At 48.4% G+C, this 23,655-nt stretch overlaps 9 protein-coding genes across 9 annotated transcripts; 3 read left to right on the top strand and 6 right to left on the bottom strand.

Annotated features, from left to right (window-relative positions):
* Window positions 1–160: 160 nt before the first annotated feature.
* F9C07_2200924 (uncharacterized protein) lies at window positions 161–1,500 on the bottom strand (the record flags this gene model as incomplete). The annotated part of the gene is made up of 2 exons (XM_041294686.1): window positions 161–1,407; window positions 1,455–1,500. The coding sequence occupies 2 exons, from the start codon at window positions 1,498–1,500 to the stop codon at window positions 161–163; spliced, it is 1,293 nt and encodes a 430-aa protein (XP_041150297.1).
* Window positions 1,501–5,190: 3,690 nt separating this feature from the next.
* F9C07_5743 (uncharacterized protein) lies at window positions 5,191–7,580 on the bottom strand. Its single transcript, XM_071511387.1, has 7 exons — window positions 7,378–7,580; window positions 6,935–6,995; window positions 6,773–6,884; window positions 6,565–6,713; window positions 5,912–6,511; window positions 5,712–5,843; window positions 5,191–5,583 (listed from the first exon to the last, which is right to left on the bottom strand). Exons 1-7 carry the CDS (start codon window positions 7,470–7,472, stop codon window positions 5,431–5,433), a joined length of 1,302 nt encoding a protein of 433 aa, XP_071366993.1. The 5' UTR covers window positions 7,473–7,580; the 3' UTR covers window positions 5,191–5,430.
* A 334-nt stretch (window positions 7,581–7,914) lies between these two features.
* On the top strand, window positions 7,915–8,605 carry F9C07_5744 (40S ribosomal protein uS11; the record flags this gene model as incomplete). Its single annotated transcript, XM_041294694.1, has 4 exons — window positions 7,915–7,981; window positions 8,041–8,113; window positions 8,235–8,395; window positions 8,454–8,605. The coding sequence occupies 4 exons, from the start codon at window positions 7,915–7,917 to the stop codon at window positions 8,603–8,605; spliced, it is 453 nt and encodes a 150-aa protein (XP_041150299.1).
* Window positions 8,606–8,753: 148 nt separating this feature from the next.
* On the bottom strand, window positions 8,754–13,754 carry F9C07_2219990 (aminotransferase; the record flags this gene model as incomplete). The annotated part of the gene is made up of 4 exons (XM_071509714.1): window positions 8,754–11,149; window positions 11,205–11,809; window positions 11,863–12,249; window positions 13,658–13,754. The coding sequence occupies 4 exons, from the start codon at window positions 13,752–13,754 to the stop codon at window positions 10,964–10,966; spliced, it is 1,275 nt and encodes a 424-aa protein (XP_071366994.1). The 3' UTR covers window positions 8,754–10,963.
* On the top strand, window positions 9,337–10,707 carry F9C07_5745 (AAR2 family protein; the record flags this gene model as incomplete). The annotated part of the gene is made up of 1 exon (XM_041287201.1): window positions 9,337–10,707. The coding sequence occupies one exon, from the start codon at window positions 9,337–9,339 to the stop codon at window positions 10,705–10,707; it is 1,371 nt and encodes a 456-aa protein (XP_041150300.1).
* Window positions 13,755–14,054: 300 nt separating the features above from the next.
* Window positions 14,055–14,694, bottom strand: F9C07_5748 (putative amp dependent CoA ligase; the record flags this gene model as incomplete). Its single annotated transcript, XM_071511388.1, has 2 exons — window positions 14,055–14,522; window positions 14,581–14,694. 2 exons carry the CDS (start codon window positions 14,692–14,694, stop codon window positions 14,055–14,057), a joined length of 582 nt encoding a protein of 193 aa, XP_071366995.1.
* Window positions 14,695–15,226: 532 nt separating this feature from the next.
* On the top strand, window positions 15,227–15,929 carry F9C07_2145379 (uncharacterized protein). The gene has a single exon (XM_041294695.2). It carries the CDS (start codon window positions 15,306–15,308, stop codon window positions 15,651–15,653), a length of 348 nt encoding a protein of 115 aa, XP_041150303.2. The 5' UTR covers window positions 15,227–15,305; the 3' UTR covers window positions 15,654–15,929.
* Window positions 15,930–17,141: 1,212 nt separating this feature from the next.
* Window positions 17,142–18,707, bottom strand: F9C07_5750 (putative eukaryotic translation initiation factor 3 subunit EifCl; the record flags this gene model as incomplete). Its single annotated transcript, XM_071511389.1, has 2 exons — window positions 17,142–18,263; window positions 18,399–18,707. The coding sequence occupies 2 exons, from the start codon at window positions 18,705–18,707 to the stop codon at window positions 17,142–17,144; spliced, it is 1,431 nt and encodes a 476-aa protein (XP_071366996.1).
* Window positions 18,708–19,805: 1,098 nt separating this feature from the next.
* F9C07_1858774 (C6 transcription factor) lies at window positions 19,806–22,825 on the bottom strand. Its single transcript, XM_041294705.2, has 8 exons — window positions 22,304–22,825; window positions 21,566–22,156; window positions 21,348–21,499; window positions 21,103–21,282; window positions 20,686–21,045; window positions 20,178–20,625; window positions 20,030–20,114; window positions 19,806–19,909 (listed from the first exon to the last, which is right to left on the bottom strand). The coding sequence occupies exons 1-6, from the start codon at window positions 22,433–22,435 to the stop codon at window positions 20,193–20,195; spliced, it is 1,848 nt and encodes a 615-aa protein (XP_041150305.1). The 5' UTR covers window positions 22,436–22,825; the 3' UTR covers window positions 19,806–19,909; window positions 20,030–20,114; window positions 20,178–20,192.
* Between the last annotated feature and the right edge of the window lie 830 nt (window positions 22,826–23,655).

The raw sequence follows: 23,655 nt of genomic DNA on the forward strand, positions 1-23,655 counted from the left end.
TCCATACCTCCATTCAAGCCCCCTCGAGGCACTCCGACTATATATATTATACGGATAAGAGTTTGCATCTAAGGATTCCGGAGATTTCATGAGATAAACATGTTTCTCAGTAATACCAAAGGCACTATAGCGACAAAAGCATCATACATGATTATGGAATTCACCACTTCTTCTCAGAGATACTGCTAGATTCAACAGATTTCGCTCGCGCACTGTCAAGCTTGTCACTAGCTTGCTCCAAATCCCTCCTGTTCTGGAAGAACTCAGTCTGCAAATTAGCGATAACAGCCTGCGATTTCTTCTTCTCCCTACGCCACATGACCACAAAGACATATAAGATGCATACTCCTCCGCAGACCATGCCGTATATTATCGGTGGAATTGGTGGGATATCCTCAGTATGCTGATACGCGTAGTAAAAACCCATTCCACCATTGACGATGCCAATGGCAGACAATAGGCGCCCGAACCAGCGGTGTAAGACACCGTAGATGGTGGTTCCCCCCGATCTTAGGAAATGCAGATGCTGCACAACCCCTATGACAGGTTGGATAAGGACGACAACACCGACCAAAACATAACCTATAGTCGGATGGTAGCCGTTGGACAGTTTGAGATCCATAGATACGGAGACTCCAAATCCAAGTCCAATCAATGCCACACAAGCTGCAATTATTTGCATAGGAGCATGCATCCACAGAACGGTGTGGCGAGAAGGGTATATTTGCAAGAGAAGCCCAAAGCCGGGGAACATCAGAACGAAAGCAATTGGCGTCATTACACCATGTGCAACACGTTTTCTGTAAAGCAAAGCATCATCAATCACATGCTGTTTTGAGAAAAGGGTGACATCGTGACGTGGGTATGTCATGTCGAGAAATGGATTCGTCGAATTGCCGCCAATGGCTTTGGTCATATTTAGGGTGAAGCTACCGTGAACATCATGCTTATGGATCTTCACAGCAACATCCGAGGACACCAATGGATATCCATGGCATATAGCCCAACCCCAAGAGCTAGAGCTTCCCATTAGGCTATCCCCGTTATCTAAGTGCATGCAGTTGTCGCAACGGATGTTTGCTGTTATCACACCGTCATGGATCCCAGAACCTTCAAGAAGATGGGCCTGGATATTGGGATCATAGAAGACGTCAAGATGACCAAATGCCTTTCGTGGCGAGAGAGTAATGCTGCCATCAGGCGAAGCGTAGATGAGAAAGATGCTCCCCCCTGCCATTCGCTCGCCCTGGCCGAGTGCTATCCATTTTGTATGAGACGGTGCGCTCAGTTGGAGATAGATAGTATCGTTGATATCAGATGCTGTATTCTCAGGTACGTTAAAGCTGTATGATACCCCCCCTCCTTTAGAGGGGATGTGAGTGATGATTTGACCCCATGTAGAGGAAACTGGTAGAAATCAGCCAATGCTCATCTTGCACGAACCGGTGACCTACCTAACATCAAGGCAAATGCCAAAAAGACAGGCAAAGGATAAAGCATTGACACTGCTAACTCGGAAACTCAACGGGATTCCTCAAATCAAGTCGATATACATGAGGGAAATGCGAGGAAAAGAAAAAGCACAAGTTTATATCCTACGGAAGACATAAATAGCTCATTCATTCATAGGATTTAACAAGAGCCAAAGCAGCCGTGCGGGGGCACACTACAGGGAATTACTTCATCAACGCTCACTTACTCCAATAATCTAAGAATGAAGTGAAAGCATGACTCGATAACGGTGCCCTAATCCGACTTTGGCGGTGGCTATACACTACTTCACCAGGGGCGTAACCAATACTAAACGAACCCTGGTGACTTACGCCCCTGTGTAATTAAGGTCAGACGTGAATCGAGGGGCTCGCGAGGCTAGAACCAACCCACCTTCACTTATGCAAAGCCAGCATCTGTATGCGATTCGCACAGAGTTGCTTGCTTTAACCATACCCGCAACAAATCAGATGATATTGCGGAACGGAAAGAATGAAAAACTGAGCCTCATCGTGTTGCTTTCAAGTGCAATACCAGGAGTTACATCGTGGCTTAACAGTTGGTGGAGACTACTTGACGCCCTCAGGCTGTAGGAGGACGACGAAAATGGTCGCGTGCCAGGACGGCAACAGCCATGTTACACTGCTAGTGAAAACTACCGCAGAAGTAGAGAAGACAATCAAGCGGTCTCAGACGTGTTCATATATTTCTAAACTTCTCAATGGAGGGAGGAAAGCAGTCATCATCAACCGAACTGTCAAGAGGATATCTTCGAACGTTAGTGCTATTATGTGACTGGACACCAATCTCTCGGGAACAATCTGTATGGACCACGTAGCCGTTAAATTCAAGACCGCTCAGGCAGGTTTCATGAATGTGTAGGACACAGCTGGTCTTACTCCAACATGACGCACGCTTAGACCTTCAAGCCAAATGGTTAATGTTCGAGAATCTATACTATGTCGGAGTGGGTAGAAACGGCCATTACGCTATCTGATTGGTTCGGAGAAAATATAAGGTAGCGGCCCGGGCCTCGATCAAACCCTAGAATATCGTCCTGTTTGGAACTGATAAAAGGCAGAGAAGAAGTTTTTCTACAACTCAGAGATCGCTCTGTGTGTAGTATGGAAATCTTACCTCGCTTTTGAGAGACTAAAATCAATCAAGATTTAATCCTGGTTCATCTGTCTATCCCGCCCCTGTTGTACTCTATAGACCCATTTGAAAGTAATCCATGCATAGCACGCTGCAAGGACTGGGGTGCTGGTTAAAATAGAACCTATAATAGAACAAAGGGTTTGTTGGGGAATGCCCAACCTAGAACTCTGAGCACACTGCAGTGCGACGGTGATATGTCTCCAGTGGCCATTACCGTTCATTTGCATCTAAGTGACGCCACCTATGAGTATCCGCTTCTATATTACTATTTACACTTTCTTGCTTTCTCACGCCTCTATCTGAGTACACCGATGCTTATACAATTCTATCCCGATGCTTCCGATCTTATGTCATCTTGTTAATGTTTGCCTTTCCCTTCCCTTCCCTGCTTATTTTGGGAGAGGGGTGGAATGTACTCCGTAGACGACCGGGACTACATATTAGCGCATAGAAACATTGCTACCATTCACCGGGAAACAGTGACTAGGAAGTAAGCCACCATCGGGTCCGGGTCAATTACATTGAGATCATTAGATGAAGTGTTTACATGTAGTTTATCGACATGTGAAGGCCTTTGCTTCGATTTACTGAGTCGGGAGAATATGCCCCGATGTTCCACCTTCTCTCGGAGTCATCATATGACAACTGTTTCTAGAAATCTCGTTTAATTTTCGAGAATATCTGGGGTTTGATCACACATACCCGAGTGCGGCCAAGGAACAACCCTTGCAATCATACGTAATCCCCCCCCCCTACTAGTTAAAGATGTGAACGTTGAACCGTGGTCTAGCCTTATACGGGATTACAAAAAACACATTAAAGCTTGATAAGCAAGATCAGAACCTCTGATGACTCGCTAGTCGGTTTATGCACAGAAATCTTTTCTTTATAATAGCAAGTACGGTGTCAGATATGCCGTCTCCCTCGAGGTGCCTTGGTTACTAAAGTGCGATCCTATGATTTGTGATTGAGCAAAAAGCTTCATATAGATCACCTTTACTGAGGGATTTACCTTGGCGACATTCAACTCGTAATCTGTGATACCACAAAGCACATTCTGGCTTAGACCCGAGATATCTATAGGGTTACTTGCAGATACTCCTTGAACTACATAGCTATCAAATCACCTGCCAGGCCACGGAGAATACCAACCTGAATGTTTGCATCTTCTCTAGAGTTGCACTAGCGCCATCTGGCTGTAACAGTCACTGAACTAGTAGACTGGTTCAGCATACACCCTTCAACAACTGAGACTAACTTCACAGGTCACCATGATGGTCATTTTATAGCTCCAACAATGTATGCCCATTGTACAGAATTTTGTAGGATATCATATTAGAAGAATACTAGAAGGTCAGCAAGTACAGATTAGATCGTATATCGAGCATAGAATTCCCTGTCACTACTTCCCAGAAAGAAAATTGGTAGGAGTATAATTTGCTATACCTTCATCCCTTCCTAGCTTTGATCGGGGTAAAAAACAGATTTACCAATGATTATTGTTGTTTTCAATAGTATACAGTGTCACCTCTCTGTGAAACGAATATTGCGGTGAGTTCGTACTTCATATACCTCTGTCAGATCAGCATGAATTACGTTCGGCATACTACCCCCAGGCATCAAGCGTAGAAAGTTCATCGACCGTTCTCAGCTTCCGGGTCGCTGCTCTACATACCTTATTGTATTGTCATGACGCCTTTCATCCAAAGCTACCTGTTTTGAGAATATAAGAGAGCGCCCTATGTTTCTTTTAACATACCAGATCTTCAGTGTAGCCTGCAAAATGCAATCAAAAGGAACTTTCAATGCAGGCATTGCCCTCCTCAAAAGAAGCACGTGCAAGCAGCCGACTACAGTTGTCGTGCAGTGCTCTCCACACCGACAAAAGCAATAACAGCGACCTCATACGTCGACACTTCGAGAGAGTTGGACCTGGTATTACCCATCTACCTGAACCCATTTACGAGGTTGCCAGGATCTAACTCTCTTCAAGCACCAATGGCAGATGCTTCACCAGCGACTCTGATATCCTCCGGCGACAACCCAGCACCAGACACTCGAGTCACGCTTGCACGTTAGAGTAACACGGCTACCGGGTGAGATGCTCGTTAATATTATCACTCACGTGGTTGCGCCATATACTCGCAAGAAGCAGCATAAGTGCATTCTCCAAGTTGATGATACGGATATGTGTGATGGTATGTCTGGAGGGGGTAAGGGTGGTTGTGATTCTAAGGCCCTGTTGTTGCTGGGATGATCCGTGTTAGTATCTTTACTTGTCGAGGTTGCGCAAGCCCAGGATTCACTGATAGCAGGTTGGATTCGCTCGTCGAAGCACGTGCATTGAAGGGAAGTTATCGTGAGTGTTAGGCATACAATGCATCTTTATAATGCGTACTAGGCAACTTGACGTCTTGTCGTACCAGTGGTTGCGGGATGTTAAGCTCAAGAAGATGATAAACACTCTTTCATATAGGTAGGTTGCGCATATATCAGGGGTTATGCTACCGGATAAGGGAATTTGCAACGCAGGCATTTGTTGGAAAGTTTTGGGTTTCACTTGAAGGCCGCTATCATACTCTAGGTAATTGCCGGCTGTTGTATCTTCAAAAACCCAGCAATATGCCATATGTCTGAGTAGTACTTAAGGAAATATGCCATATCGGCCTTCATGCTAAACCTAGAATGTTGATATCGTGAAGATTCTCATCCATCCATTTCCCGCCCTTGGCTTCTTTTGCATCATGGTATTATTTATCGTTATCTTTCCTTCTCCAGGTTCTAGTTGCTCTTCGTCTTCTCAAGGATAGTTTTCATCATTTCATTGCCTAGTTTGACGGCATCGGGGAAACGAGGAGCAAAGTATCCCTGGATCCGCTCGAACCGATCGCGGTAGGACTCGAAATCACCGAATGAAACACAGTCTGACCATGCCTGTATTTTCCGAATCATGTTAGTGCTTCGTAATGGAATGCATCTGTTATACTTTATAAAGAAAAGGGAAAAAAAAGAAGAAGTTCGAGCACTGCTCCGAGGGTAAAATGCAACTAGATATAACTTACCCGAGCCGCAAATGTAAATTCTAAATCGTCAGAGCGGAATGTCTTGTCATCAACGGCAGTATCCAATGCCTCCTCAAGCAGATCAGGACTGCGGAAGAGGTATTCAGTGACTCCCAGCCAAAGACGGAAGAGCTATATAAGCATTGCAGCGGTCAGCGAATGATCCACGCATGCATCAAGTGATCTATATTGGTACTCACAGGCGTAGAACAAATCATATGGTCATAAGGGACAATTCCAAGCTTTGACCAACAATCCACAATTGCGAGCAAACTAAGGTGACTGTTAGGAGGCGACGCCTCACGAGGTCCCTTTGAGAGCGAGAACCGGTCAAGAACCTCGTCTTTCAATAACAAGTCCTGTCCCTCCGTGCCCTCTTTGAAGACGGCTGCGCCTGCAGCCTTGACACGCTGTTTAAGCTCCTCCCGGCGACCCTCGATCATCAGCTTGTACAGGTCCGTCACTGATTCAGCATACTGTCTGATCTGTTCCTTCGCGCTTGGGTTGAGAATGGCCAAGCCAGCATAGACATGCCATTTGTTGGAATAGATGCGCAAAGTGATGTTGATCTTCACGTTCTCGATTCCTCCTACCCAGCGAGATATCTCCCATGGAAACTGATTATTCGCCCGCCACGCAGTGCCCATGCTCAGGAAAGCCGCATGTGTAACAGCTTGCGTATCTGCAGTGATTCGGTCGTGCATCTCGCCAGTGAGGTAGACAAACTTGGATTCGAAGCATGACAGTACATTTTCGACGAATCGGAGACTCTCGTCCGACGCGCGGTGCTGTATCAATACCTGGAACAATACATTATCATCGGTACAAGCTGGTAGTGATCTGCGTATCATACCAGTGGTTGAGCTTTCGGGTTGACTTTAGGGCCATGGAGCGAATGGCAGGATACAATTTCTACATCCGAAGGGAGATGCTTCTCGAACGCGGCCAGCTCTGGGGCCTTGCAAGAGGTCTGGCCACCGACAATCGCACCGACCTTGGTAGCTGTGTCAACAGGTCAGACACTGCTCGAAAATAGGCAGTGGTGGTTTGGCTAGACATACATGGGCCATATTCCGCCACTACCTTGTCGATAACTCCAGCCTCTACACTGTATATAATAAAGTCGCTTATTCTTGAAACCAGGTGCCCATTCGGGTAAATTGTGACACCTTGCTATATACGATGAGTCTAGGGACAGCATGAGCTGTGATCGATAGACGTACTTGAGAAGCAAATTCAGATTTCAGGCTCTCAAAACTATCAGGTTTGTCACATGCATTTATCCTTGAAAAGAGTATTCTTGTTAGTAACTAAGGCGTGTCTATGAACTATAGAAGCGATATACTGCAATAATCTTGAGATAACAAGTTAGCCCATAATCATGAAAGGTTCAACTTGCAACACGGTGAATGAGAAATTTTGAATCAGACAAAAAGATATAGGTAGCTGAGATTTTACATCATTGACAGTCCAGCAGTACAACCATATTCCAGAATGGCGATACGGCGCACAACTGGACCATGCTCGAGCCAAATGCACTCAAGTCATCATTCAAAACAGGAAGCGCGAAAACTGCTGGGAGAAAAGAAAAGGGCAGTCTTACCTATTACGCGAGAACAGTGTGCAAAGCACTGACAAAGACCGAAAAGATGCTGGGAGATATTACCTCCACCCTGCCATGCTCAGGCGCTGAGCATACATCTTGCCCATGTCACCCATGCCGATGATACCAATCATGGCATCTTCCTTAGTAAAACCCATCTTGAACTGGCAACACCAAGTTCAATTGACTATGATATGGTCGACTCAGATTATCTTCCAGCCAGAGCAATTAACACAACATCAAATCGTTGCACTCGTCGCTGTCCTTCCGAAAAACAGAAGTGCGTGTGAAGAAGAAAAAAATGAGAGCTGTCAGCAGGAAAGGAGGGAATTTATGCGGAAATCCACCGCTTCGTCGGCCCGACTGTTTGCCGAGACTTCCCCACCACTGCTACGGACTGTCAAGTAAGATGCTAAGAACATTTAGTGCCTGAGGCCTCGACTCGCTTGATCTCCGCCGAGATTCAACATTCATCCAATCAGCGTCAACAAAGGGACCGTAGGGCACACACCATCCATTTTCCCTATCCAAGTCAATTGAAGGATCCGTTTTCCTTCCTTCTCTTTTCCATATTCCATACCACAGTCCAGCACGACAACAATGGCCCCCAAGCAGAAGACCGCTGCCGCTAAGGAGAACGTCACTCTCGGCCCTCTGGCCGGAGATGGTATGTATAATCTCGAAACCTATAATATATGCGCATATCTAATAGGAATGGGGTTGCAGGCAAGCTCGTTTTCGGCGTTGCCCGTATCTTCGCCTCCTTCAACGATACCTTCGTCCACGTCACCGATCTGAGGTTCGTCGCACCATCTTTCCTACGATTTTCCCGTTCATGCGAGATTCCCCTAGAAAGATCGATGTGCCGGAGATGGATTATGAAATACAAAAGAAACAGCGGGCTAACACTTTGGTTATAGTGGTCGCGAAACCATCTGCCGTGTCACCGGTGGTATGAAGGTCAAGGCTGACCGTGACGAGTCTTCTCCTTACGCTGCCATGTTGGCTGCTCAGGATGTTGCTGCCCGTTGCAAGGAGCTCGGTATCAACGCTCTCCACATCAAGATCCGTGCTACCGGTGGTATGTAGCGATATTAGATCTCACGGAAGACAATCACCAGTTGGCTAACGCTCTATAGGTAACGGTACCAAGACCCCCGGTCCCGGTGCTCAGTCCGCCCTCCGTGCTCTTGCCCGTTCCGGCATGAGAATCGGCCGTATCGAGGACGTCACCCCCACTCCCTCCGACTCTACTCGTCGCAAGGGTGGTCGCCGTGGTCGTCGTCTCTAGATATGTGCGAGCGTATCTTCTCCAACTTGTGCAAGTTTCTTGCCTGGCTGGATGGGAGGCTATCAGCAGAGTACTCTGCCTGCGGATGTGGATGGAATAAACGCGAAGAACGGCCTTTATCGCCTGGTCTTCAATTTTTTTCATATCCAAAAAAGTTTCTACTTGGTTTTGGGCATCAGTAGTCTCTGAAATAGCAGCTACGTTTCGTCAATATACCTCGACTAGAACCGTATACCTTGTTATATTCATTCGTAAAAATCTCGTAGTGACATTTCATAACTTTTTGAAGCAATCTATGACCAATAAAATAACTCGGGACATAGCAGTTGTACCTTAAATACAGCAGCGCCGACATTTTACGTCTAGAATAATATGCCGGGAGAATTTAATCAAATATTCAGATAAGGACAGCTCCGGAAGCTTATCGATGATCAACACCGAATCCTTTGCGCTCCGCGGCAAAATTTATTCCAGTGTCTCTACCAGTTAACTACAATCCTAAACAAATGATCTAACTTACTACGCGTGTTACCTGGTGAAGAATTAGTTACGGGAAAAGCCTAGGGAGAACCACCCCAGCAGCTTGAAAAAGCATACCACAGCGACAGCTCCGTCATCGAATGTCTTACGAACAACTCTAGGAATCAGCACAGCTATATATCGCCGATTCAGCTTACTTCATTCTTCATATCTCCGGAACAATTACACGCAGCTCCATCGACAGTTAAGCTATGGCTTCCGTGACTCCCTCCCCCACCATCCTCGTACCCCACCTTCCACCGAAGACGCTGGTCGGCATCGACCTCATTACCTTCACATCAACACCGAATTTCCATGGAATCCGCGATTTACCTACTGGGTGGCATTTTCTCTACACAGGAGCAACAGAAAGTTTGTCGTTGAGAAGTGGCGGATGGTTTTACGTCGGCGATATCAGCGCAGCCGGATCCACGAACGATGGTGCCCTGATTCCAGCTCCGCGAGGGAACCTGGGACCCGATGTGATCATATGGAAGTGGGATACAGACACAGAGACGCTGGCTCCTCTACGTGCATGCGATGATGCAGATAAGCAGGAGGCAATGCGCCACAAGGCGAACTTGGCTGCCGTTTGGCAAAGTGGAGGATTATTCCGCTACCGCAGTCGCGTACCCCCCTCATCTCAGGATCGAGCTCAGTCGCGGGATGTCGACGATGACGAGAATGAAGAGGAAGGTCGTCAAGATTGGGAGGGCCTTACGAACCGGTTGTCACCTAGGCTTTTGAAGCGCATTATTGGGGACCCTGAGGAAGATGTCGATGGTCGGCCTCGATGGATGGTTACTTCAGCGAGTACAGCACAGAAGGATAGTGAGAGTATACCCGGGATTCCTGAACCAGGTCAGGACTCTGATAGACTAGCGGATGTCATCGGGGAGCAAGAGAGCGAGTTTTCTTTCCTTCATATTGATCTTAAGAAGACTTGGAGGGAAGGGGCTATTGGACGTGAGAGGACAGAGGCTGCCCAGGACCGTTCGTGGGCGCTGGGGGATCTCATACAGCAGGTATCCAATGCAGATCAGGGAACGAGTGAGATTGATGAGCAGCTTGGGGAAGCACAGATCCTGGGTGAACTACAGTTTACCTTCTTGATGGTCTTGACATTGATGAATTTCTCGTGTCTTCAGCAGTGGAAGAGGCTACTGGGCTTGATACTTACGTGTCAAAGAGCCATAAAAGAGAGAGAGCAGTTCATAAGTAATGTGCTACGATTGCTCTTGGTACAGCTTCGGCGATGCGATGATATTGAAGGAGGTTTCTTTGATCTAGATGGGGAAGAAGGCGGGGAGTTTCTACGAAAGCTGCTTATGAAATTTAGAACATCTCTCTATGAGGTCATCGAGGACGCAGGGACCTTGGTGAAGGAAGATTTTAAGGCACTGGAAAGTTGGGTGAAAACTGAATACGATTGGGAGCTCAATCATGGGGCTTTTGTACGGAGAGGCATGCTTCAGCTGGAGGATGGAGAGCAGGTTGAAATGGACATGCCTGATGACGAAGACGACGAGATGGGAGAGTACGCCCCTGTGGTGGTAGATTTGGGCGAAGGCAACACGATGTAATGATAATGGAATATGGTGATTAGAAAAAAGCAGTGTCAATTTCAAGATATTGTGCTTCTCTCGATATTGGAGAAACTATATTAAAGCAAAGGCAAAGCCATAAAATGAACGCTCAATTGAAATCTATGATCTATGCAAGGATCTTTGACCCCGTGACATGCAGGTCATTTATCATGTATGTACAATGCAACCAACCCCACCTCAAGCTCTCATTATTGTATTCCTCAGGCCCATCATCAGAACTTTTGAGTCTCCCTTATTTTTCGCTCTCCCCCTCAATGATGTAAGACCATTCGTCATTCTCCTTACCATCCTTACCGTACATGATGGCCTCCAACCAAGACTTGATCTGGACTGCATATCCTCCACGGGCTGCACCAGCCTCCAGCATGTCCATATCGACGTCACCATTCCGGATAAGCTTAACTGGCGTAACGAAGAACTGCCCTATTGTTAGCATGTGATTGTTAAAAAATGATTGGTATAGTGTAACTTACGGCAGTGCCGCAGACGAAAGCTTCGATGATGCGGCCCTCCTTCCAAGCCTGTTCGACCTCGCTAATAGTGAAGTCTCTCTCAACAACCTCAACTGGGGCAAGGGAACCAGTAGGCTTTGACAGCTCTGTGCGTGCCAATTGGAGGACACTACGGCGAGTAACACCGGGAAGAATCAACTGGTTTTCCAGGGGAGCGGTGACGAGCTCGATCTTTCCTGTTTCCTTGTTCTCCCAAACAATGAAGAAGTTGCTAGCACCGGCCTCAGTTACCTGACGGTCCTGACCAAACAACCAAAGAATCTGATCAAAGCCAATGGCTTGAGCTTTACCGTGCGCAACCAACGAAGGACCGTAGTTCGCTCCGAGCTTTGCATAGCCGAAACCACCGGGCCAGGCACGGATAGTATCAGGTGTAGAAGCAAGAAGCTTCAATCCGGGTTTAGTGCCTTCTTCAGGCTTCTTCAGCTTGGATGGGTCGGGCCATGGCACGGCAATGATGAAAAGGAGAGCTTCCTTGGGAGTCTGAACACCCAGATGAGGGCCGCTACCAATCATTGTGGGACGGAGATAGAGGAAACGACCGGGTTGGTCCTTGGGGAGCCAGCCTACAGGTAATTGGGTCAGCTGAGATAACAATTACTAGCACGGGGTGACATACGTGGTCCATCGATCTGCATCAACTTAGCGATGAGAACCTTCAGCTCCTCATACCGGAAGCTGGGCAAAGAGGCTCGTTGAGCACTCGAGAGCAATCTCTCTCCATTGCAATCCGGGCGGAACAGGCGCAGTTTGCCATCATATCCTCTGTACACCTTCATACCCTCAAAGCATTCAGTGGCATAGTGCAAGCAAGAAGCCGTGGGAGGGATGCTAAGATTCTCAAAGGGCTTCACTTCGGGGGTCTCCCAGCCATTGGCCACGGTCCATCGGGCAGTGACCATATGGTCAGTACAGTACGAATGGCTCAATTCCTCGGGCGAGCCCGGTTCAGGAACCGGGCGGAGATTTGTCGACCGAGTGATCTTGACCACAGAGGCATCAAGCTCTGCCACAGAGTGTGCAACGGAACCCATGATAGGTGTTTGTACAATTCAAGTGTCTGAACTTAGGTTTGAGGGATAAAGATCTGGCGTGGGTGAGGAGTTATAACCCGTGTGGTGTGAGTCACAAAACACTCGTGCGATTTCCTTAGGTGCGAGATCGGGGCAGGACTCTGAAATCCGCAGGCTGTGGACAATGCGTGATACAAATACTGATTGGAACGAATATATACAGGAAAGAAGAATTTAATATCCCCCAATGACTTCTCTTAGCTTCTTTTTAAGGTTCAATGTCATAGGGCGCAAGAAAAGATTTTTTCCTTGGTTCCGACTCAATGTCCGGAACGTTGCCATCGATATCCGAGCTACCAGAGGGCCTTTCGCCCTGACACTGTCGGACAGGATTCAATTGTCGTTGACTACTGGGTCCGTACAGCAAATTGTCGAATGAGACTGCCCTTTTGATCGCACTCGGTCCCTCCCCGCTATCTTCTGTTCGCTTTTTTATGTGCAGAAAACGCTCTATTACCATATCAATCGCCCCACCGCCTTTGCCCCTCTATCAGGAAGCCGATGCTAACCGGAGGCGGTGAAAACCGGGTCGTTATCGGCCTGGATTTGTTTCTACACTGAATGATGTGCTTCGAAATGAGAGTATACAAAAGGCGGAGACTCTGTAGAATGTCAAGTGGGAAAGTGGGAAATGCTGACACCTACTAAGGATGCACGGTCAGGCTTCTTCTGCAGGGGTGGCAAGGGCTGGAGGAACACAATTTAATGCCTTGGCATCATACCATACCGCGAATGGACCACATGGTGGCAGCTAAAAAAGAGATATACAATAGGGAGGCCGCGCTAAGGTAGCATAGTGTGTATTACCGAGTACATATATGTCGCTCTAGTTTAGCTTTAGTCCCTCGGCCGCGCGGACCGCTGGATACTAACTTAACATATAGAATGTGAGTACCTGTGAAATCGACGCTGAAAATGACCGCCAGTGAAGCCGTTCACGGCGTCATTTTCACATGGTGTTTCAGTGACCTGTTAAGACAAAGGAAACAGAAGGAAAACCATACACTATCACCATTCTTGCATAAATACCTCTGGCATCCAAAGCAGCACGGAGAGTCTTCTGGAAATTGAAGACGTGCTCAGGTCCCAACATGGTGTAGTGAGCACCGCCGACCTCGTGGAAGCGGGGCTCGGAGCGGGCGATGTCCACCCACTTACGCAGGTGCTCGTTGCGCCATTGCTTCTTGGAGGAGGCAACGACTGCAAGCGAGATACAGTAGAAGACATCCATGCTGGTACTGGAGCCAGAGCGGTCATAATCGATGGCCATGCTCTGCAGGGCAAATGCGAGAGTAGCCCATTTATTCAGTGCCTCTGGTGACAGAGCAAGCTCGAACAGACGGTTCTGGTCGGCGTCTTCCATGACCTTAGCCATCGCCTGCTCTCGGCTTGCACCTTGCAGCTCTGCGGCGAGCTTACGAGCATGCGCTTCGGTCATCAGGTCCAGGAAGTAGGACAGGTGGAGGAGACGCTCTTTCCAGTCGAGCTGATGCATACGGCTCTTGATGTGAGGGGGGAGGTTGAAGGAGCCCAGGAAGCTGACCTTGTCGCCGTTGCTCTCGAGGACCTTGCCAACCTCGAAGGCAAGCATGGAACCATAAGAGTAGCCGGCCAAGGCTTATGGTCCCCCGGGCTGTTTCTTCTTAATAGCGGTGTGGTACTTGGAAACAACCTCGGCAATGGTCTGGAATGGCCGCTCGCTCTCATTGAAGCCACGAGCACGAGGGAGGTAGGAGAATCAGCGGTTGAAGCTAGGGGTCAGACCAGGGATCTTCGATTCGTCCAGGGCGGGTTCGATCTTGCGAGGGTTGTATTTGACACCATTGATAACCAAGACCTCTTTGGCACAACCCTGCAGAGTAAAGTAGCCGATCTCGTCAATAGAGCCCTTGTCTCCAGTTTTGGTCCACCCGTCACTGAGGAAGGACTCCTCGGTTGCAGTGACATTGTTGAAATGGCTCTTGAAGACGACAGGGCCGCTGATATCGAGGTTGCCGACAACGCCAACCGGGACGGTCTCACTGTTGGATCCCTCGGTGATTTTAACCTTGATACCGGGCATGCAAGCACTGACAGAGGTGAACCCCAAGTTACGCTCCTTGTCGTATGTCGGACACTTGGTGTTGAAGATGGAACCAGCGCATGTCCCAGTCATACCGAAACCAGGAACAATGACATGGGCAGGGACACCGTAGTGGGATAGGAGCTGCGAAACGATATCATACGTCTTAACGACGTTAGCCTCACCCCCAGAGGCGATGTACCTCGGGCAGCTGAGGTCCCAATTGCGAGGATTGTTCTGCGCCTCCAGACCGTGAAGGGCAGCACGATGCTGCTCTTAAAGTCACCGTCGACGAGATCCTGGCAGCAGGAAACATCGACGCTAGGATCACTGTATCCAGCTCCTGTGGCTACTATGTTACAGGCTGTACGAATCACGGAGGTAGGCTTAGGGCTTTCCTGTCAGGATAGGAGGCATAGTTTATAAGAATACCGCCGCCTGTGCCAGTTCGTGATCCCTGTATTAACCCAACCTATAGCATCGTACCATGTCCAGTCTTACCTGTAATGCCCTTTTACGCCCAGAAATGGGTACCAATACGGTTGTTGGACCGACCAAATATATCTACAAAAATATATATAGCAGGCTCAGAAACACCTAAAGAACCCATATAGTATGCCATATACAGATAGACAAGCCACCTAGACATTGTATTAGTATGTTGTATGTAAAATGGCTTGTGAATTAGAGCTTGGTGACATTTCTCCAGGACATCAAGATGGCTCAATTCACAAGATATCGAAATATCTCTGGGTGGCCACTCAGTAAGTCCGACACCCGAGTAACCGGTACCTGATCGACCAATAACGTCATGCCGAACCATATGACTAACGGCTGATCGATAATCAAATCCGCAAGAAACTCATTCACGTAGCATTTGTTTTCTACAAACACAATCTCACCCTTTGAATACCTTCGGTCCTGAAGATGTCTCGCTCGATGCTATCATCTGCTGCTCGCCAGTTATGGCGGCAGCGCTCCCCTCGCACAGGAGTTTCTGCCTTCCCATCCTCAAAACCCCGTTCGAGCATCTCCGCATCGTTCAGCGATTCTACCCCCCGCCGCTCGATATCATATGCCATCTGCGAGTCGAAGACAAACCGACTCACTTCCCCACGGAGATCCCTCCCCGCAATTGTGCGTCTTCAACAGCGTTGCGCCTTTTCGTCCACCTCTACCAGACCCGCCACCAAGGTCATACAGAACCCGAGAACCGGCGAAGATGGCAATCCACTGACGATTGAAATCTCGCCCCGCGCTGCAGAAGTACGTTAGTGACGCTCTTAACCCATTACATCTTGTGTTTTTAAAGCGTGGCGTGATCCGGCATAAGAGGGTTGGGCTGGACGGGAGTAGCTCCTGGTTGTGGCCGTTGATCCTGGAGTTTTGCGACTGAGCGGAGAGTGTACTCAGCGCTTTGGCGCTAAAACTCCTAATCAATTGTCTGATAAGTACATACGACCATAGGGTGTGGAAAACAGGGCTTCCCGTCCGCTCAGCCGTACTTAAGCCACACGCCGGGAGGTTAGTAGTTGGGTGGGTGACCACCAGCGAATCCCTCCTGTTGTATGTTTTTCTTTTTTAATTTTTAAATTATTTTCTTTTTTCTTTGGCACTTTGAACTCTTTAGGAGGATCGTTTACAATAGTGCATATGATACTAATTGATTTCCCCAGCGTCTCCGCGAAGTCACCGATCCTACATCATCTCCATCTGTCCTTAAAGAAGAGAACCCATACCACCATCTCCGTATCACAGTTACCAGCGGAGGATGCCACGGGTTCCAATATATGATGTCCCTGGAAGCCGCATCGAAGATCGACCCGGAAGAAGACACCGTCTTCGAGGCAGAATACTCCCCCGAGGAAGGATCGTCTGAGGCCGCCGGCCAGGCCAAGGTAGTCATGGACGAGCCCTCTTTGGAGCTCCTGTACGGAAGTACAGTGGACTATACAATGGAGTTGATCGGCAGTCAGTTCAAGATTGTCGATAACCCTCGGGCAACGAGTAACTGTGGCTGTGGAACTAGCTTCGATGTGACTGATTAAAAATGGGGCGAAGGCATCTTGTATTTGTATATTATACTTTTGCATCTGGAGATAGAGTAATTTTTACTATACCCCCCCTTCTCCCTTCTCCCTTCTCCTTATCTTCCCCGCTCTTTCTTTTTCTTTAACGGTGTTGGCGGGGTTTAGAGTGAATTGGAAAAATGTCATCATCTATTTCATCATGCGAATTCCTACCACATTTGTCCTCTGCTATCTAGCGTGTTGTTGTGCATGTTATGTTATGCACAGATCAAACATGTCGAACATGAATAGTAAGCAAACCAAGTATAGTTAAGCATCGAATACGCCCCAAACAAGCCTCGAGACTTTTGTAACCACCCCAAACCCGTAATCAGAGTAGAGTCCAAGGTTGCAACCCTGATGAAAACATGGACAACGAAATGTAAAACATAAAAAAGGGAAAGGGTAAAACAAGGGAAACAAAAGATAATTCATGATATTGCTGGGGACTGAGAGGTGAGATTATGGGATGGATTTGACTTCCCCACTGCACTTCTTCCACAGCCGTTTGTCTTTCCACGCCTACTCCCCTGGGTTCTGCCTCTCTTTTTTCTTCCCTCTCCTATCTGCGGTTTGGTCGGAGAGGCCCTGTGTTTTCGAAGGGTACCTCTATATGTGCGCAGTTGGGAACATGGCACGTATCTCAATATTTGAGTGCGTTGTCGCCTGTTTCCTTGACCAGGGATCAGACGATTTAGTAGACGCGGGCGAGGTTCCGAAGGTACCAGTCCACCAGGCGACGGCCGGCCTTGGTCTCGCTGACGTGGATCAGATCGTTCTCCAGAGCGTAGTCCAGGTCGTTAGCGGCGACGGGCTCACCCTCCAGCAGACCGCCCTCAACCCAGCGGACCTGACGGCTGCGCTGCTTGTTCACCAACAGCCAGGAGCGGAGCTTCTCGGGCTCGACTTCCAGGAAGCCGGCCAGCTTCTGCAGATCCATCGTAGTGTACAGCTTCAGGTAAGAACGGATAGTAGGGTTGTACAGCGTGTTCTTGACCTCATCCATGAAGATAGCTGTGTGGTGATCGACGGGGTCGACGTTGACGGAGGGGTTGTCGAAGTCGGGAGGAGTGGGGCTGATGAACTTGGGGCAAGCGGAACGGAAGAGCTCCTCAAACAGAGGGAGGGCCTCGGGGCCACCGTGCTGGAGACGGTGGAGCTGCTCGCCGTACTTCTCGCGGAGAGCGGAGTGAATAGTGTCGTCGAGACGGGTGGGGTGGAGGGCAACGCAGATGGCAATGAGAGCATACATCTGGTCGTTCTTCTTGGCGATAGCATCATAGCTGTTGCCACCCTTCTGGAAGTTCTTGGTCCGGGAGACGTAGACCAGGATGTGGCTGAACATGCGGATGGCGTCACCGTAACGGCGCATCATCATGTAGGAGAAACCCACATAGTAGTAGGTGGTGAAGTGAGCTGCCATGACACGAGCGAACATAGCCTTCTTGTTCATTTCGATGTCGTCAAGGGTCTTGAGGGCAAGGCTGAAGTCACCGAGCAAGCAGTGGACACGCAGAAGTCCGATGATCGAGAAGTATCCGAGCATCTTGTACAGAGGCCGAGAGCCATACTCTCCAGCGAACGCCATGGGGTCCTCTCCACGCTTGATAGCAGCCAATTGCTCATTGATTTGGGACCTCTGGATAAGGGAGTAAAGAACGTTGAGCACGGAGTAGCAACCCCAGGTGTTCGGGTTCTCACGCAGAAGCTGGGCCTCCTCCTCGTTGGAGCCGCTGCGAGCGACGCGGTTGCGGTAACGGCAGAACGATTCGAACTGGTAGATGAATTCATCGATCACATCCCAAGCCCAGTAGTACTGTGGAAAGGAAGAGATTCGTTAGCACATTGTATAACAACAGGCTTGGCGCACACATTGGGTGGGGGCACGGGATATGCAGGGAGCAGAGCACATGTAACCCCCAAGGATGACAGCTAGCGAGCGAGTACATACAGAAGGAACCTCCAATTCAACAGGGCCATCCGAGTTGAGGATGTAGTGGAAAAGGCTGCAGTAGTTGTCATAGCTTGCAAACTTGGTCTCCAGTGTGGCCTGGTATTCAAGCGGGGTCGCGGCAGCGGCGAGCTGTGCCTGGAGATCTTGCGTCTGAGAGCCAGCTCCAAGGGAAGTAGTCCGGTCCAGTTCGCTCATGCTATCGTCGAAGTTGACTTGCTCGCGGTAATCGTTGACGAGCGCTTCCTCCTCAACATCGGACTCGTCGCCCAGGTTAGGGTGCGCATTGGCGCGCTCTTCGTACGACATGTTGACAGGTAAAAAGTCTGCGGAGGGAACGGGGATGATCCAGCAAACGGTCGACTGAGGGTAGGGCGAGAGGGAGAAGGCACGTCGTCTGGCGGTAACTGCTCGGCGTCGGCGTGTGGGATTTCGATTGTTTCGGCGGCAGTTGAATTTTGAGGGTTTTCGCTTGGCCCCGGTTTGTGCTTATCTTATCTGCGCATAACGGAGCCGATGAGTCAGCTATGAATTGCTCGTCAGTTTGTGGAATCAAACAAGCAGTATCGAAATTTGAAAGGTCTGAAACTGCAACTGGGAATCATTCAAGGCTCACAATATTCTCTTGGATGTATGGCTAGACTAAAAAGAAACTAGAGAAAAAAGAACTACAATCTTTTGTATCAACTCTCGCGTCATACTCCGACAGCTTACAGTTGCTCTAAAGAACTCTCTGTCTCTTTTTACCTTTTGAATGACTAATTAGAATGATATTGAATTAATCTCAGCTTATTATGCGAAATATAATAATATTTCCATCGGAAACTGGTTCTGTCTAAGACAATGAAGTAGATAAGCCCAACGCGAGCCTAGTTTTTTGCCACTGTGTCGTAAAACTGTAGCGAACAGCTTGTCGTCCACATGAGAACTGATCGATGATACTTGGAAAGGACGACAAATTCGGGGCTGTAAGGAGGCAACTAAGTGCCAATCAAATACTGCTGGATAGTCTGGGTTCGACCTTTGCGCGGGCCCAGAAAATGTCAACGTACCAACAACAAGCACACTGTGGATCGCCAGATAGGCCTGTTGTAATGTCGTAAGGAAGGTAATATGCAGTCGCAGGCTGGCCAACAATGCGACTGGCGATGGCATGGGCCAGGTTAGAGGATCGTCGGTTTAACACTAAGGTCAATTAGCAAGCACCTAGTCAGATTTGCCGGTCCTCACCTACAAGAAAGATTGCCAAGGGCTGCCCTCCGCATTGGAGATCATGGATAAAGGTATGGGGTGTAGTTGTCCAATGGTATGGCACCGGAAAACTTATCCAGCCGAGATCTTGTCCATCTAGTCTCATAGACCCCGTGACAGGCTCTCCTCTCTCCATCTCTTCGTATCCCTCTCTTTTCTTCGTCCAAACGCTTTTTGGTTTCAATTTCAATAGTACACCCGGCAATAAAAGATGTACACCAAAGAGAACCCATCTCCCTCAAAAAGACAGACAGTCGCCACTACTTACAGGTGGTCAACTATAATGGAGTAACACCGAGCATCATGTATCGTAGCAGGATGATCGGAATGGAATGCTAATTCACACAAGATGCCTCTGCATAGTGTATATACATACGCACCTTGTTCGACTGACATACTAGCTCCCTTCGCCGCTCCCTCATACTTTACGCTTTCCCTTGCTGTCGCAAGAAGCAATCCCACAATCTGTACATCATCGCTAAGTAAACCGCTGGACTGATTGTCATGCTCCGGAATTGATATACATACCGTGGAAGTCCCGGGTTATAGCCACTGGGACGATTCCAAATTCCTGTGGTCGAACACTGCACCGGCTTCGGGGGGGAGTTTGATTCCCTTGGATTCGGCTGTAGATTCTATATTCGCGAGCATGTCTCTCGCGAGGGAGAACCTCTTGCTGAAGGCCACTAGGAACCGACACACTTCAATGAATTCCTCTTTGAGATTATCTTTGCAGTCGTCCAAAGCGGCCAGTAAGATGAGGGTGCTTGCATTGGCAGGCTCCAGTATATGGCCGGGAACATGCCTAAGCCCATAGGCTTCGTGGTATAGGAGGAGATAGTCAGCAATCTGCTTCGCTGACTGAAGTCGGATGAGTCGAGCCTGGTTAACATCAGACGGATGCGACATAGGAGCGAAGTCTTCGTGGTTCATTAAGAAATCGAAGAGCTGGATGATGGCATGGTGGTATCTGATACTACAACAATTACAGTCAATATTTAGCAATCGATTTGCCAGATGGACACATTGCTCTTACTGCAAACTCAATACTTGCGGGACTTGTACAGCTTCCTTGTCGATTTTCAGTGGAGGGGGCAGGTTATCCAGCCATGTTTCTAGGCGAGTGTACACAGCGCTTACCGCCCTACATAGGTCGCCAATATTCATATCAAATGCCTCATCAAAAAGCAAGTCTTGCATATTGACGACAAGTTCCGTGAAGCCCACCGTTTGGATCATTATTTCACGGAGTAAGGCAGACTTCTTTTCGTATCCAATATGGTTGGAACGAGGATATGGGATCCATACAATGTCGTCATTGGAATTATCTCTCCCAGGAGGCTCGAATATTGGGGGTTTTAGGTTCGCGGTTTTCCGACATTCCATGGATATTTGTCTGAAGAGAATGGTCAGCCAACTCAAAGAATATGCCGGGGTCGCCTAATGACTGTACGAGTTCAGAATAAAAAGCCCCCAAGCAGCTGTTGCTCCAGCGGATCGCATATCAACCGGCGTGTCTCTCCACTTGCGGTGCCCTGTCCGCGGGGCCTGAAAGAAACCGAAATCTTGTCCAAGCTGCACTGCTTGCCTTAGCAGCAGCCAGCCAACGTCGGGCTTTCCTTTCAATTTCAGCCTGCAAAATGTCAGTTTGGCCGTCACAGCATATGATTGACATCGGACAACGAGAGTCACACATACACATGGCTCATCAGAGCAAGAGCCTGAATGTTGGCCAAAGATGGACGACCTTCTTCCGCTTTCCATAATAGTTCTGCTTCATTAAAGAAATGTGCACCTTTAGAGGAGACATCTCCGGGGATAGCGAAAACTTCAGGGAAATCTGAATATGTCTAATCAAAGTTAGAATAGACCGCTGATCAGGTCGACAAGAAAACATGCAGAATCACCATACATACACTTGCAATTGCTAATATGCTATTTACAAGGAAAGGGGTGCAGAATTCCGTATTCTTATTGCCCTCCCTCATATGTCTCAAAAACACTCTCTGATCAACGATTTGCGACAATGGATGATCCCATGTGAAGTACAAGGAGATCAAATGCGAAACCAGATGATCGTCATCGGTGACGGCCGTCCAAGGCTTCACTGGCACTTGAAATACGGGGATGTCGCAAAGTTTCTCTAGGGTTATGCGAGAGTGGGCATCAGCGGCCAAACGTTCCTGTTGAGCTATGGCGTCATCTGTGTTTCCTAGTGGTTTGGAGTTATCGGAACTTGCATCACTCAAGTCGGCTGGTGCATCCACAACATTGGCAACATTGGATAGTAGAGCGCTGCCGCGTATAGTCTCCAAGATATGGTTGACCTTGTCTTCATCTGAGGAGCGAAGTGACTCTAACAAGGAATATAACAAGCCTCGATAGTATTCCAACTCCCCGAGCGTACGCCTAGCAGCGACCTTGCGCCTGAGATCGAGCGTCTCATCGAAAACACATTCAGCGTCTGTGTTCTGACAGGCTTTACAAGGTGCGGGGCGTCCGGTGCACTGCCGTGTGGAGAAGATACGTCAGTGGGATGTCTATCGAGGGGATGAACAGAAGTGAAGAATAGTATTTTTTTTTTCCTAAATTGGTTGATCTGGGGCACTGTCCTCATTCTTGAATGCAGGGGCGGAGTTCCAAGATCGTCTTACCTTCCGTTTCGCTTGTTTACACGGCAGGCAGGCCGTGGAATTTTTCCTCGGCTTCATGAGAGTGAATGATTGTTTGTTGACGGGTCCGCGAGGCCCTGGAGCGAGCGCTGGAAGATGGTCCTCTGAAGTCATCTTAAGCCGCACATTTACTCTTCCAGGAGAAGGAGAAGATCATCGCTAATGTATAGAATCCAGTCTGCCTAAACTGCGGTGTGTCCAACCAAAAGGATATCGAAAGAATTGAAATGGATGGCAGCCTTATTTTTAGAATTTTCATTCGGCAACAATGTTCGCAGAGTTGGGCAACATCAAAGTTGTTCTGGCTCTAAGAAGACCCCACCAGCTCTAGTCTCTAGCTCCTTTCACTGTGGTTCAACGCCTTCCGAGATGTCGATGAGATTTTTGGGCGCTTCGCATAGCAGCCATGTCTCGTTACGGGGATTGTGATATCTTTAGCGGTCGGTGGTTGCTATGAGACGTCTCCCGTACCTAAGAGATCAGATTCGACGGGAAGGTTTCCAGGTGCATTATTACAATAGGAAACATCAATTGCAAATGGTCCAAGGTGTCTCTTTGCAGGGGAAGTGGGGACCAGAAAACAAAAGAAAGTTCCCAAAGCACAAAACGATTGATTTAAAAATGGTGGTGTGTGAAACAGGCCCCTTTCCTTCCTCTAAAAAGGTTGCAGCAAGGCCTCGATACAGCTGTTGTCAGACAGTCTGGAACTGTGACTAAGACCCATGGTACCAAGCTGAATGGCGCTTGGATGCACGCAGATATGAGAAATGGTTCCTGTGGGCTCAGGCCAGAGCACAGACTCGTGGGCAGAAGACTTGAGCTTACCCATGCACGGGATTTTGCCGTGACTTGAGGTTCCTGATCAGCAATTTCCAACCAACATCTCTCTTTACCTATGCACTTTATAGGAAGTTCCGGACCACGGCTTCCGCCGATGCACATGCAGCCCGTTGGGGCAGTAAGTCCTATGTCTGGTCTATTGGACAGGGGGGCATTAAGTGGGTACTTGTCAACCGGTCCTCCTTCATTCTTGGCTTTGACATCAAGAATCCCTCACTGCGTCCCCAGAATCACCAAAGAGGTACCCGGGAGATGCATGCACCCTATTCGAGTGGCGTCATTCCTGTGTATCGGTGTACCAAACCGATGTAATTTTGACATGATGGCTAGGGATGGACGACTTGTTTGGCCTCTTGCATTGTTGAGCATACGTACCTTACGTTACTTTGGATCTCCCGCTGGCGCGCCTCTATTGGGGACACGGGTATCCGGGAATGGAGCGTACATGCGACGGATTACCAGATGCTTGTATAGTATGTGCAACTAAACCCAGC

This window comes from Aspergillus flavus, chromosome 7 (assembly GCF_009017415.1).
Source record: "Aspergillus flavus chromosome 7, complete sequence".
NCBI lineage: Eukaryota > Fungi > Ascomycota > Eurotiomycetes > Eurotiales > Aspergillaceae > Aspergillus > Aspergillus flavus.

Bases quoted from the DNA above. Each gene is read 5' to 3' on its own strand.
- F9C07_2145379 (XM_041294695.2), top strand. From the start codon at position 15,306: ATGTCTCGCTCGATGCTATCATCTGCTGCTCGCCAGTTATGGCGGCAG.
- F9C07_1858774 (XM_041294705.2), bottom strand. From the start codon at position 22,435: ATGACTTCAGAGGACCATCTTCCAGCGCTCGCTCCAGGGCCTCGCGGA. The intron at 22,157-22,303 runs GTAAGACGATCT...TCCACACGGCAG, and splicing joins GTAAACAAGCGAAACGGAAG to TGCACCGGACGCCCCGCACC. The intron at 21,046-21,102 runs GTACAGTCATTA...CATTCTCTTCAG, and splicing joins GGGCTTTTTATTCTGAACTC to ACAAATATCCATGGAATGTC.
- F9C07_5743 (XM_071511387.1), bottom strand. From the start codon at position 7,472: ATGGGTTTTACTAAGGAAGATGCCATGATTGGTATCATCGGCATGGGT. The intron at 6,996-7,377 runs GTAATATCTCCC...ACTCTTTTCAAG, and splicing joins CTGAGCATGGCAGGGTGGAG to GATAAATGCATGTGACAAAC. The intron at 6,885-6,934 runs GTACGTCTATCG...CATCGTATATAG, and splicing joins AATCTGAATTTGCTTCTCAA to CAAGGTGTCACAATTTACCC.